The 15,238-nt window shown below is 38.7% G+C and overlaps 1 protein-coding gene across 2 annotated transcripts in view; it reads right to left on the reverse strand.

Annotated features, from left to right (window-relative positions):
* Nucleotides 1–15,238, reverse strand: part of MTMR10 (myotubularin related protein 10) — a 55,622-nt gene that overhangs the window by 24,161 nt on the left and 16,223 nt on the right. The window contains exons 3-7 of one of the 2 annotated variants that reach the window (XM_027067899.2): nt 10,601–10,643; nt 9,930–10,066; nt 8,066–8,138; nt 7,248–7,390; nt 49–139 (exon numbers count right to left, since the gene is read on the reverse strand). In XM_027067899.2, the coding sequence (XP_026923700.1) occupies nt 49–139; nt 7,248–7,390; nt 8,066–8,138; nt 9,930–9,941 (319 nt within the window). In that variant the 5' untranslated portion in view covers nt 9,942–10,066; nt 10,601–10,643. The remainder of the gene's footprint in view (nt 1–48; nt 140–7,247; nt 7,391–8,065; nt 8,139–9,929; nt 10,067–10,600; nt 10,644–15,238) is intronic. The other variant, XM_027067898.2, reaches the window with a different exon arrangement.

A 15,238-nucleotide genomic window follows, 5' to 3' on the forward strand; every position in this document is an offset into this window, starting at 1 on the left:
CTTACACAAAGTAAAGTTAGTCACAATATTTAATATTTTCATATTTACCTGAATTGTGGTATTTTTTCCCAACATATTCAAATGCAAAGAGTAGCTGGAGGTCTGTTGGCTGGGAATAATGAGCTATTGCAAGGCATACCTAGGAAAAATTCTACATTTAGAATTTGATTTTAACACACTTATTTAAATGAAAATGTACAATAAGGCCTTGATTACTGGGAGCATCATCTTGGATGGGGCAGTGATTACAGATATTTATTTACATGTTTTTTTCTGTTGACCTAGAATGTGAAAGAGCTCCTTAAGGCCAGGTATCTCATTCACTGTTGTGCCCCCAGGACACTGTTTATAATCTTTAGTGAGTACATGGTTAAGTATTCAGTAAGTGTTTACGGAGTTGAATTTTAACAGGAAAGTAATTTTATTCAAATAAATGAAACTCAAAACCTAGAGAAGCATTCTCTAAAAAGGCAGTGACATATATATATACAGTCCTAAGGAAAGGATTGAAATAGTTTCATTTTTGGTGGACTATAATGACTTAATACCAGCAATCTGGAAGGTTTAATGTAAGGTATGAAATTTTAATGTTCATACCCCATGGATTAAAAAAAAAAAACCTAAACTTAACAGAAAAGCTACAATGACAAAAAAATAAAAATTAGCAAGAAACCCTAATGTACAGGATGGCTCAAAGAGGTACATCAAAAAAAAAAAAAAAACAAAACCAAAAACGTGTGTTTAAGGAAATGGTTTGAGACTATGCCTATGGTGGAGAAAGTGTGGGCTTTGGAATCAAACAGATCGGGGCTTACATCGTAGGTCTACCAAACACCTGCCATGTAAGTGATGCAAAATCAGTTCACTTCTCTGAGCTTCGGTTTGTGCATCTGTGAAACGAAGACAATATGTATGGCTGAAATAAGGATTAACAATCTTAATGCATGCCTGGCTTCTGGAGAAGCTCCATACATGGAAATATGGCTGGTATTATTCCCAACTGCTGCTGGATAGAAGGAAAGACAGAGAGTGCTCTATGTTTGCAAGGCCCTAGACTAATTTGTAGAAGAAAACACTCTTAAATGAACAGAGCGGAAAGAAGAACTATAAGACATATGCAAGGAGAGAAGAGGAGATCTTATTTGAAAAGATTACATATCATTTAGAAGGAAAAGCGTTAAGCCACATGACATATGTCCAACAGTGAGCAAGCAGGAAAAGTTCAGTTGTTAGTCCATGTCCATTAGCAGTGTTTGGGATGTGTTGATGCAGGTTCTAACTGTAACCAGTTCTAGTTTAAAATACATTTTAAAAGTCTTCTATAGAATAAATGTTTCCTGTCTTACTAAATTAGAATATATATACAAATAAGAGGACAGAGTTTATCATTAATTTTAGTTCTGACTAAAAACAATTACCAAAGGTTCCTGAAACCTTTATATAATAGCTCGATTTTCTCAATGGCTACAAGGAGAGCTTTCTATGACAGTCCCATTTAATGCAATTAGAGAGAGTAAGCTACATTTCCATCCCTGATCTGTACAACAGTCTTCCTGAAAGAGCCTCTTCTAGCAGCAAGACTACTGCAATCCGTACCTCGAATCACCACTTCCTATTCCTCCGGGCACCATATTGACTTTATGAGTTTTATAGCACTTTTTTCAAGATTATCTTTCATTTTTGTTCCATTTCTCTGCACGATCACAGCCATGTTCTTAAGCCATACTCACCTTTTGGCATGTCTGTGGGCTTCCCCACATTCTGAAAAAAATCCACAATGCCTAAGATTTCTCTTCTGAAGATAAAATTCTGACCAACAACTCTGCTCCCGGGATAACCTGCCACAGTGCCCAGATACCTGCCTAATAAATGCAATCTTCTCATTCTTGACTCTTCCCCAAACTGGTTCTCCTCCACCAGACATCCCTTCCCATCCCAATATTCCTTCAGTGGTCTCCTGTTGGAGAATGACGTGCCTGCACAATACTGTGTCTGCCTCACTCACAGTCACCTCCTCTGCCACACGCTGCTAGGGAAATCCTTCTCCACAGCTTAGCCAACCACACTGTCTCTGAAACTACCATCTCTGTTCAACTCGAATCTCTTCACAGGCCTTCCCATGAGAGAGCTGATTTCCCAGTATTAACTGCAGAAACGCTTCTGTTCTCTCTGAATAACAGCCACTGTGATATAAAGTGTCTCTTCAGTTAGCTATGCTTTCGTATAAAGTATTCATGAAATAGTTTTAAGTATAGATAAAATACAAAGTATTCATGAAATAGTTTTACTTAAGTAAAGATAAAAAGGGCACAGGCGTTCTTTGTTTTAAATTCCATTCCTCAAGGGTAGATGCTGTGTCTCTCATTCATTCAACAGATACTTCCTGCACATCCACCATGTCCAAAGCCCTGGGGCAGCAGCAGCGAACAACAGAGACACAGATCCCTGGCCTCACTAAGCTTACATTCTAGGGGGGAAAACAGACACGAAACAAGATAAACAAAAACTATAGTAAGTGAGATAATTTTAAGTGCTAAAGGAAAAAAAAAGTCCAGCAGGGAAGGGATATGAAATGTTATGGTGAGGCGAGAAGGAAATAGGTTAATAATTTAGAGGAGACCAGGAAAGACCTCTCTGCACAGAGCTGAGCGAAGACCTAAAGACTTCTAAGCATTTTTGTTCTCTTTAGTAGCTTTCTGAGGTTGCTTTGAGCATAACAGCAGCTGCACTAAAAATACTAGTGGACAAAATTACTTACAACATAGTAAGGAAAAGTGCTCTAAGCCAATGAAACGATCATATCATGTTCTCTAAGACATTTAGAAAGCAGCCACAGGCCTTGTTTACACAAAAGAAATTCACAGATCACGGATTATGGAATACGCTGTTTATGGCCACAAAGCAAAAACAAACAAAGCCTATCTGCTAGGCAAAACCCAACATAGCCCAATTCTAAAAAGCCCTTAAGAATAACACAACATCACATTTTTAAGGTTAGGAAAGCAAATGGGTATGTGTAATAGCATCTTCACTTAAAGAAGACTATGAACAATCTTGTGAAACTGATATTGTTTAATCACCTGCACAATGCCGGATTTTGGCAGGGAGGGGGCACAACGTGAACTAAAGCTTGTGTTCAGCAGTGTCATTAAAAGATGCAAAATGTATTTCTATGTAACCTAAGTGAGGGTCATCTTTGAGAACCCAGATATAGGCACATACCACCTGTGTTATCTGGGTTACATTCATGCTGTTATGTAGGACACTTTGAGAAGAGAAATAAAGCCAACATTCCTCTCCCTCAAGCGTTTTCATACACGCTCTTTAAAAAGCTTATGTCCACATTCCTAGCTTCTGTCACTGAGAGTTTCAAAGACTTAAAAAAGTAGGTCTCATTTTCATGTAAAATTATTCTAATTTTGTAATGTACTCCATAAGCATTAAAAATTTTTAGAAAATCTCTACATCTTTAAAAACTGCTCCTGAAAATAGTTCATTTGCACTGGTTATTATAAAGAATGAGAGTATCTTGGTATTAAAGACAGTGAATTATGGTAAATATTTTATTGGAGGAAAAAAGTAAACTACTTCTAAAGTGATTTTTGGACCAAGACTGATTCTTGTGGACAGAAGCCAGAAGTACCCACAGCTGGCTTCTCCTCTAAGACCAGCCGGGGGTGCAGCCCTAGGGAAGCTCAAACCTTATCAAGTTCTAGCACACTGGCACACAAAACTGGTTTCCTATATTTTTGTGGTCTAAAAGCCACCAAGGAGTTAAGTCTCATATTCAAGGCAAAAAAAAAAAAAAAAAAAAAAAAAAAGTTCAGGAAAGGCCAACTTATTGTTTAAATCTATAGATGGGTTGAATTTTCACTTCTAGAAAGTATGCCTGAACAAGTAGTTCACCACCAAGTATTCTGAGAATGAAGTGGAGACAAAGGACAAATATTTCACTTGCCATCTTTATATATATATATTTTTTATAAGTGATAAATCATTGAAAAAGATATCTATTTTTTGTCCCTCAGTTTTGAGCAGAGGTTCTACAAAAGGAAATGGTGATTTCAAGTTGCTTTGAGGCTAGGTGTCCAAATTCTGCATTATCAAATTCCTTTTTTCTTTATACAGATCTCTCCCAAATATCCTTATTTACCTGTGACAGACCAAGGATAATGAAGAATGCTAATGGATGCAGTAGCACAATGTCATCTAATTTTGTCATAACATAATTTAGGCAACAGTAACTAGACTACCAGAAGGCTATAGAGCAACATTTAACAAAATGTGAACCAATTTAGCATTCTGAGATCTTGTATTTCAAACAGAAATATAAATGCTTTTAGTATTTCAAAGCTAATCAGTGGTTTACCCACCAAAGAACTCTGAACATGCATCTTGAAACAGTGCATTTTAAAACGTGCATCCTAAAACAACTTAAAAAAATCAGAGCATTTCCAGAGAAAATTTAGCAAAGTTTCTGGGAGATATAGTCAAGCTGTAACTTTCCAACTGTTACCTAATTTTAGATGAAAACTTGTTCACTTCAAATAAAAGAATTACGCTAGAATTCTCATTTTTAACTCATGAAGCCAGTAAGCTTTAACAGCACACGCCTTAACCTCTCTGTGTTTGCAAATGTGTAAATTAGGGAAAAAATTCTTTATTTATATTCATTCCTACTGCCTCTAATTTTTTTCCTGTGCCTCCCTTCCCCCCAACATGACTGTACAAAAGACAAAAAGAGCATTTCCTTCAGGCCTGAGGTTACATCCTTTTAATATTTTAAGATAGTGGGGGAAAAGGATTTTTGCCAGAAACTTGGTCTTGGGAAAAGGCATAAACAGTTGGACTAGGCTGTTTTTGTAGACCGTTCAATGCGGCCCCCTCCATCACTTACCAGCAGCACAAGGGATATCCTGAATTTCCAGAACACTCATCTGTTTCATTCATTTGGCAACTACTCACTTATGTGGAAACATCTTTTATGTCACTACTTTGTACCACTATTTAATTTTCAGCTGTTCACACTCTATCTTCTCAACTAAGCACTCTGCCTCACACATCAAAAATGACCAGCAAGTATATACTAGAAGGCTCAAGAATAAAGCCAAATAATTATGATTTCCAATTACTGAGATAGAGTCAACTGAAAAATACAGTTGAGAGTGGGAGAAAAGGAAACTTTCTGAAAGAATATTGGGCCACTGTATCAATTTCTTAAAAAAAAAAAAATCCTGTCCTAACTAAATCTCCTAAGTTCTATGGTGTCCCTATTCTTGAAATGCTATATACATCCTGAAGTTAAGGTTTGCATAAGCAGATTCTGGATGATTTGATTAAATTACACATATATATTTAAGCTCAAGAAAGTAACTCAGCTAAAATGTTTTATATACAGTCTATTGCCTAATTACGCCTGAAGTCTTTCTATATATGAGTGGGCATCTCAAATTAGTAAAATGCCAAAATCACAACCTGCGGAAATGAACAGCTGAAAGGGGTTTTAAAAGCTATCTAGGGGCTGGGCAACCTGGTGGCTCAGTCAGTTGAGCGACTGACTTCGGCTCAGGTCATGATCTCACGGTTTGTGAGTTCGAACCCCTCATTGGGCTCTGTGCTGACAGCTCAGAGCCTGCTTCTGTTTCTGTGTCTCCCTCTTTCTCTGCCCCTCCCCCATCCATGATCTGTCTCTGTCTCAGAAATAAACATTAAAAAAATTAAAAAAAAAAAAAAAAGCTATCTAGGGGCACCTGGATGGCTCAGTCAGTTGTGCATCCGACCCTTGATTTCGGCACAGGTCATGATCTCATGGTTTGTGGGATTGGGCCTTGCGTTAGGCTCTGCGCAGTCAGCACAGAGCCTGCTTAGGATTCTCTCTCTCCGTCTCGCTGCCCTTCCCCTGCTCACACTCTCTCAAAAATAAAACAAACATTTAAAAAAAAAAGGCAATCTAGTTGACTTTTCAAAAATGCAGCATGCTGGAATATGGTTTCACAGACTCCCTCTGAAAACTTTTAGCCACAGAGTCCACCATCACCCTGCTCGATTATCTAGTCCCAGTGGTCCAGCACTTTCAAACATTTATCTTATTATGCTTGCCTTCCTGTGAAGAAACCACCAAAGTGTATGAAGACAGCTGCCTTGAGAATTTTTGACAGCCTCATTTTGAAATCATCAGAAAATTCACTGCGGTAAGTCTACTAACCATGGAAAACAAATGCACCCATTTTTTGGTGGTGTAAAAGCTGTCTCATTTCTGCAAGAAGGTTCCACTTCACTAAGAAAACTGTTCCTTTATGGGGCGCCTGGGTGGCTCAGTCGGTTAAGCCGCCGACTTCGGCTCAGGTCATGATCTCGCGGTCCGTGAGTTCAAGCCCTGCGTCGGGCTCTGTGCTGACAGCTCAGAGCCTGGAGCCTGTTTCAGATTCTGTGTCTCCCTCTCTCTGACCCTCCCCCGTTCATGCTCTGTCTCTGTCTCAAAAATAAATAAACGTTAAAAAAAATAAAAAAGAAAAAAAAAAGAAAACTGTTCCTTTATTCCCAATGTGTAGGAGCAGGCTTCTCCTGAAAATTCTGTTATTATTCTCTGCATTTGCTGCACCATATAGATGGGCTGGTAGGGCATTAGGTCCACCAGCTTCACTTGTTGGCCAAAGCCAAATGTGGGATGAAGGAAGTAGGAATTTCTGTCATGAACCTTATTCCATGAGTAGGCAATAAACATTCCCCAGAAGGCAAGAGAAAAACAAAGCCAATGAAAAAGTCCCTAGTTTTTAGCTGTTCCTGTGAATAGCACTCAAATTAATTCACTATGATTTCTTTAAAGCACTAATAATTATTAGGTCTCTCCCATAACTATATATTTACTTAACCCTTAGGTAACTTAAGTCTAGCCTTTAGTTCATTGATAAAGTTCTGAGGTATTTTCTAAAGTTCTAACCAAGAAAGAAACCAGCTGGTACTGGTCTTAATGCAAAAGACACTAATTTTCACATCACAGTTTTTGGTATATTAGGAGCTGATGACAAAAAAACCCCACAACTATACAGAATACTTTAAAACAGTCATAAATTAGTCCAAGGAAATAGTTCTATTAACATTCTTGGTTTTGACTTTACTTAAGGAGATATCTGGTAACTTCCCCTAAAAAAAAGTCTGAGCAACTGAGAAAAGAGAATTTCCATACAGAACTGATATTGGTAAATACAGTGTGAAACACAGAACTTGATAAAGCTTAATAATATTACCTTTTTGGCACTTTCAGGACCCGATTCATCAAAGCGAAATCTGACAATTCTGAAATCTTTACAGTAAATAATTAACTCTGTTGGATTAAATTTCAGTTTCTGGTTGGGACCTAGGACTTTCTGCTTCCTCTTGTGGTCATTTACTAAAAATGAAAAAATAAAGAAAAAATGTGTAAAAATTCTTTCTTGTTACCTAGTCTTTCATACACTTGAACAAATTATTACTGAAAATAATTAAGTTACCCACCATTTGAGCATGGCTTCTCTGGAATCTGTCATATCTGTCTACAACTTCTAGAGCTTTGGGAGATTGGTGTTAACTTTGCTTTTGACTAGATTTTAAATGATCTTTTGCACAAACCACTTAAGACACATTTAATGCTTAAAATTTTAATTAAAGAGAGGACAAATATTCAGAAAACATAAAAAGCTATATATGCTATATTTCCACTTAAAAATATGGGGTGCCTGGGTGGCTCAGTGGGTTAAGTGTCTGACCTTGGCTCAGGTCATGATCTCACGGTTCGTGAGTGTGTCAGCTGTGCTGACAGCTCAGAGAGTGGAGCCCGCTTCAGATACTGTGTCTCCCTCTCTCTCTCTGCCCCTCCCCTGCTAGCGCTCTCTCAAAAATAAATAAATGTTAAAAAATATATAATAATTTATTGACTTCTCTCTCTTTCATTAATGTTCTTAGGACTGAAGAAAAAGGGGAGGGGGAAGTAAACCTATAGAAATAAATTCCAACCCAAGTATCTGATTCTTTAAGCAATACTTCCTAAGAAGAATCAGTTTTCATGGACTGAGTAAAGACTACATACCTGTGACAATTTGCTCAATACATGTTAAAGGGACATCATGCTCACCAAGAAGAAGATTTCTGTAATGGAATTTCTGAAATAAAAAATTATGTTCATGTTAAGTCTTTTCCCAATAACCTCAAATAGTAATAAGAGCCTTACTTTCAAATGTGATGAGAAACTGTGATGTCTATCCCTAAAAAGAATAAAAAGCTTTTGCTTGCAGCACTATGACAATTCTAATTATCAATAGAGTATCTTAGAACACACTTCAGTCGTAAAAAGAAAGAAACGCATGCTGTGTTCATGTTCTCTCCACCTTTCTCTTCAAACTTTTATATATGAGGTTAAACTTTACACTACGATACAATATCATTATAATACCTCAGATATATAATATTGTCAATCACTTCATAGGCAACCATTTACATGTCTAGTTCTGGTTAAACTGTCATTAAATATTAAAGAAAAAGGGACTCTTAAGTCATCAGATTTTTGATTTTACAAAGGAGATTTCAGAAAATCACTCTTTAGAAAGTAACTCTTTTTGGGGTGCCTGGATGGCTCAATCAGCTAAGTGTCCAACTTCAGCTCAGGTCATGATCTCATGGTTTGTGAGTTCAAGCCCCGCATTGGGCTCTGTGCTGACCGCTCTCCCTCTCTCTCTCTGCCCCTCCCCTGCTCACACTCTGTCTCTCTCTCTCTCTCAAAAATAATAAACATTAAAAAAAAAAAAAAGAAAGTAACTCTTTTGAGAGCAGTAATTCTATTGGAAATAATCTTTAGGCAAATTATAGCTTTTTTTTTTAAAACCTGTGAACAAATGTTTTATACTCATTTTAAAATTCTGAACATAGTTGACACTATTAACCTGCTGACAGTAGAGCACTGGCTTATTTGGCTATTAGTGGTATCAGATGTATGCTATTTCAAGTATATGCATCTCATTTACAGTGAAGTATGGGCCAGAGATAAAAATGAAGCTAAAAACAAAGGGGAAAACCTAGTCTACAGCCAAATAAGCAAGTGTATCTACATACTAGGTATCTGTAAATGCCTTTAGTCTAAATATACCTACAAAATCTTGCAATAAACACACAAATATATAGTAAATATTTTGATAAATTAATGAATGACTGTATGAAATATACTTACCTCGAGTAAGACTTCAGTCAAAAGTTTATAATTAATAATCCAAATATTTGAGTAGAGAATAATTACTATTATAAATAAAAATCCAGGGGTTAAAAGTATTTAACACTTTACACATCAAAATAGAAAAGCTGAGGAAAAGTCCAGAATTTTAAAGTTAATCAAATGAACATCTGAACTTTTAAAAACCGAAATTATATGGAACTACTGTTTTCCAGTGAGACCATAAAATGGCAAGAGGGTGATTAAGGAAAAAATTTACTCATATTTTTCTTCATTCTAACTGTACTAGAAATTTTGAAATTTCAAACTAGAATTTGATGTTTCAGAAAAGGAATTAGTTAAAAATACTGTGAAATCTATAAAATGTGTTGCACTTACACAATTTTTTGCTAAATAAACTTTTTCCTTTATGACTAGCAAAAAATGGACATCTTATTTTTAAAAGCAGTTTAAGATGTGGAAGAAAGAAAATAAGAACTCCCTTATTGAAAGGGATACATAAGCAATAATCACAGGGGATAAAAACCAAGGTGACTCACATCTCACTAATTCTGTTCCTCAAGTCCCAGCATTCTTCTTAAACTTTATTTTGAATTTTAATATAATAAATTCTCAACACTGTTAATCCCTTAATGATTTTATTATAGTTTTCCACACCTGTGTTTCATGGATTTATATGTACTCCTTAGAGTCAAATCCTTGATACAATTAACACACAAATGAAACACACCTGTAATGGCATTGGGTCATCCGTAATAAAGGAAATTTTGAAGTTACTGCAGATCAGCTTTCCCCACAGATCGTACTGACTTGTGTCTGTTGCAATACATTTTCTCACAAAGTTGACTTCATTTACGACAATTTCTCCTTTAAAAAAAAAAATATTGTGTGAGCTACAACTATACCATAAAATGTCTAGTCACTGTGTGGCCTACAAGGACTACTTCCAGATGATGACAGTAAGAAGGGACGCTTACAGGTGCCAGGCACCATGGGTGTTTCCATCCTCACAACAGTACCAGTAACAGCAAGAGACTGCCCCCCATTTATCCCCCCATTTATAAGTACAGAAATTGAGGCACAAAGAGCTTAGGGGTCTGAGATGGTTCAACCAGAAAAGCTGAAACTGAGCCTGCATTCTTTAATACTATGTGATACTGCCTTCCACTATCATTTACTGAAAGGCATTCTGGAGAAGAAATAAACTATGCTCCTTCAGAGTATTACTGGATGGAATATTTGTGTTTTATTAACATGTGATTTTACATCCCAAACCAATGTCTTTGACTCCTTTCCTAAGGGATGAGAAACAGACTTTGGGTTTAACACAAAAATTAATAATGTAATCTATTATTGGTAAATAGGGTTCAGGATGGCAAGGTAGGAAGATCCTGAACTCACCTCCTCTCACGAACAGAGTTTATAGCTACATGTAGATAATTTCCTGTTAAAAACAAAAAAACAAAAAAGTAAAGGCAGGGCACCTGGGTGGTTCAGGTGGTTAAACCTCCAACTTTGGCTCAGGTCACCATCTCATGGTTCATGAGTTTAAGCCCACAATGGGTTCTCTGCTGTCAGTGGAGAGCCTGCTTGGTATCCTCTGTCTTCCTGTCTCTCTGCCCTACCCCTGCTCACATGCACACACTCTCAAAAATTAATAAACATTTTAAAATATTTTTTAAAAACCCAACAACACCTGAAGGCTGAGTGATGGCTATACATTGGGCAAATGAGAACGAAACCATATCGAAGCAGGTAAGAGAGGGTGGGGCATCCCTGCATGGTGACCCATGATGAGGATGGAACTCAAAACCCAGAGGCTCTCCCTGAAGAGTAAAGAGTTCAAATGTTACACATCAGGCATCCCAAGTTTTAAGGCAATCCTTAAAGAGACAAGACCTCAAAACAAGAAACTCTGAAAACCAATGAGGCTTGTGTCCCAATAAGACCCATAAGACCATAGAGATCTGAGAAACTGCCCTTAAAAGACTCAGACACTTAGGACTCACCCACCCGAGGGCCCAGGTCAGAGGCAGCCAATGGTACCCAGACTTAAAGTAAAGGAGGATCACCTGCTTATATTAAAGCGTTGGCCCGAAGGGCAGGCATCTACTCTAACATGCTTATCTAGGAGCCTGCTGGAACATTCTCCCAAAACAGAGACTGGTGGGCACCATTTTTGCACACTCCCTTTGCTGTGCTCCACATCACCAGTATCTCCCAGAAGGGAGCTTTTACATGCATCTGGTGCCGCAAGTTTTGTGGCTGCCAACTAGGGAATGCCTCTTGACTGCCTGGCTCTGGAGGCCAGGGGAGCTTGCATTCTTGGTCCCACAGGACTATAACGATCAATGTTACCCAGAAAGGAGCACATGCCCCTGCCTGGAGCCCTGATTTTTGTGACTGCTGCCAGTGGACATGTCTCCATCATGTGGCTCTGGCAGCCAGTGGGATTTGCACTTTTGGGTCTTTTACAGTCACAGGACTGTAACCAAGAGAAAGAGTTCTTGAACAGCTGCCACCCTCAGAGCATAGCAAGAGGCAACAGACCCAGAAGCACAGTCTTTCTGTGAAGGAGGGCCGTTAGCTAATCATCACAACTACGGCCTGAGAGGCAGGTTTCTAATTACAGACACATCCTGGGTCTGACTGTAATTCTTTCCAGCGACTGCGGAGGGTGGGCGCTGTCTTTGTGGTCATCCTCTGCAGCACTCCACAGCATCAGTGTCTCCTAGTGGGGAGCTTTACATGTCTCTGGTGCCCTGGTTTTTATGTCTGGAGCCCCAGGTTTTGCAGCTGCTACCCGAGGACATCCCTTGATCACCTGGCTCTGGTGGCCAGGGAGGGCTTACATTCCTGGGTCCCATGAAACTGTGGCAATTGGAGATGGCTTTTGGCAGGCTGCCAGCCCTAGGACGCTGTGCAGCCAGGAGACAGGCACAAACCCTCAGTCTTTCTATGAAGGAGACCTCTCTGCTTGTGCTAGAGCCTTGGCCTGAGGGGCAGGTTTCAGGTTGGCATACAGTTAGTGGTCTACAGAACTGCCCTCGAAGAAAGCAGCCTTGTGGGGGCCATCTTGATGTTCTCCCTCTGCCTTTCTTCAGCCTGCCAGTGTCATCCAGAAAAGTGTTTATTCACTTGTCTAGAGCCCTGATTTTTGTGACTGCTACTCAGGGAACATCTGCAGATCTTCCGACTCTGGTGGCCAGCAGGGCTTACACTTGTGGTCCCACAAGACTATATACATTTGCGTATCTTAAAAAGTTGATGCCAGAGGGTTGGCTTCCAGTCAGCCAGAATCTAGGTGCTGAGAACCCCCCTTTGGAACACTGACAGGTTTGGCACATCCTAAACTACTGGAAGCTATTAAAAATATAATAGGCCGTTTGGACAAGCATGACAGTTTGAGAGACAACAAAGAACTGGGGTAGGGGAGAACAATAAGGTTCACCTCCTCTACAAGGACCCTCCTTCAAGACTGGGAGACGTAGTTGTTTCATCTACTGTATAGAAACCAACACAGAGAGTTGAGGACAAATGAAGAAACGGGGGAATATTCCAAATGAAAGAACGAGATAAAATCTCAGAGAAAAAACTTAGTTAATAGAGGTAAGTAATTTACCTAATAAAGAGTTCAAAGTAATGGTCATAAAGATGCTCACCAAACTGGGGAGAAGAACACACGAACACAATGAGAACTTCAACAAAAAGATGGAAGTTATAAGTACCAAATAGAAGTCACAGAACTGTTGAACACAATAACGGAACCAAAAATACCCCCAGGGGTTCAACAAGAGACTAGATAAAAAAGAAGAACAAATCAGTCAACTCAAAGGCAAGGCAGTAGAACCCACCCAAATCAGAATAGCAAAAAGAAAAAAGAATGGAAAAAGTGAGGACAGCTTAAAGGACTTACTGGATAACATCAAATAGCTAGCATTTACATCACAGGGCTCCTAGAAGAAGAGAAAGGGGGCAGAAATTTTATTGGAAGAAATAATGGCTGAAAATTTCCCTAACTCAGAAAAGAAAATGAACATCCACATCCAGGAAGCTCAGCAAGTTCCCAATAAGAGGAACCCAAATAATTAAAAGCAAAAATGAACTACTGGGACCTCATCAAGATAAAAATCTTCTGCACTGCAAAGGAAACAATCAACAAAACCAAAAGGCAACCGGCATAATGGGAAAAGATATTTGCAAATGACATTTCAGATAAAGGGTTAGTATCCAAAATCTATAAGGAACTTACCAAACTTAATACCTGAAAAACAAACAATCCAGTGAAGAAACCGGCAGAAGACATGAATAGACAGACACTTTTCCAAAGAAGACATCCGATGGCCAACAGACACATGAAAAGATGCTCAATGTCACTTATCCTCAGGGAAACAGAAATCAAAACCATTCTGAGATACCACCTCACACCGTCAGAGTGGCTAATATCAACAACTCAGGAAACAACAGATGCTGAAGAGGATGTGGAGAAATGGGAACCCTTGTGCACTGTTGGTGGGAATGCAAACTGGTGCAGCCACTCTGGAAAACAGTGTGGAGGTTCCTCAAAAAATTAAAAATAAAACTATCCTACGACCCAGCAATTGCACCAGTAATTTATCCAAGGAATACAGGAGTGCTGATTCATAGGGGCACATGTACCCCAATGTTTATAGCAGTGCTTTCAACAATAGCCAAATTATGGAAAGAGCCTAAATGCCCATGAACTGATGAAAGGATAAAGAAGATGTGGTTTATAAGGTGCCTGAGTGGCTCTTAGGCTCAGGTCATGCTCTTACAGTTCAGGAGTTCAAGCCCTGCAAAGGGCTCTGTGCTGAAAGATGTGGTTTATATATATATGATGGAATACTACTTGGCAATGAGAAAGAATGAAATCATGCCATTTGCAGCAATGTGGATGGAACTGAAAGGCATTATGCTGAGTGAAATAAGTCAGTCAGAGAAGGAGAGATATCGTATGTTTTCACTCATATGCAGATCTTGAGAAACTTAACAGAAGACCATGGGGGAAGGGAAGGGGAAAAAATAGTTACAAACAGAGAGAGAGGGAGGAAAACCATAAGAGACTCTTAAATACAGAGAACAAACAGGGTGGATGGGGGGTGGGGAGAGGGGCAAATGGGTGATGGGCATCGAGGAGGGCACTTGTTGGGATGAGCACTGGGTGTTGTATGTAAGCAATGAACCATGGAAATCTACCCCCAACGCCAAGAGCACACTTTACACACTGTATGTTAGCCAATTTGACAATAAATTATATTTAAAAAAAAAAAGAGAGAGAAACCCAAAGAGACCCATGCCAAGACACATTACAATTACAATGTCAAAAGATAAAAACAAGTATAGAATATTAAAAGCAACAAGGGAAGGGGTGGCTCAGTTGGTTGAGCATCTGACTTTGGCTCAGGTCATGATCTCACAGTTCCTGAGTTCAAGCCCTGCATCAGGCTCTAAGCTGTCAGCACGGAGCCTGCTTTGCATCCTCTGTCTCCCTCTCTGTCTCTGACTCTCTCTCTCTGACAAGAGAAAACAATTTGCTATTACAAGGGAAACCCCATAAGGCCATCAGACCTTTCAGCAGAAACTGCACAGGCCAGAAGAGAGGACACCATATATTCAAAGTGCTGAAAATTCTTTTGACTTAGAATACTCTACACAGCAAAGTTATTGTTTAGAAGTGGATAAAAAATTTTCCAGACAAACAAAAGCTAAAGAAGTTTATCATCACTAAACTGGCTTTACAAGAAATGTTAAAGGGACTTCTTTAAGCTGAAAAGGGCACTAATTAATAACAAGAACACATATGAAAGAATACACCTCACTGAAAAAATAAACACATAGTAAAGGTAGGGGATTAGTTACTTCTTTTTTGGTAGTGGATTAATTACTTCTAAAGCTACTAAGAAGGTTAAAAGACAAAAGTAATAAAAGGAACTAAAACTGCAATATTTAGTTATGGGATACAGAAGATAAAGAAATGTAAAACGTGACTTCGAAAACAAAATGTGGGTGGGAACAGTA

Source organism: Acinonyx jubatus, chromosome B3, assembly GCF_027475565.1.
Source record: "Acinonyx jubatus isolate Ajub_Pintada_27869175 chromosome B3, VMU_Ajub_asm_v1.0, whole genome shotgun sequence".
NCBI lineage: Eukaryota > Metazoa > Chordata > Mammalia > Carnivora > Felidae > Acinonyx > Acinonyx jubatus.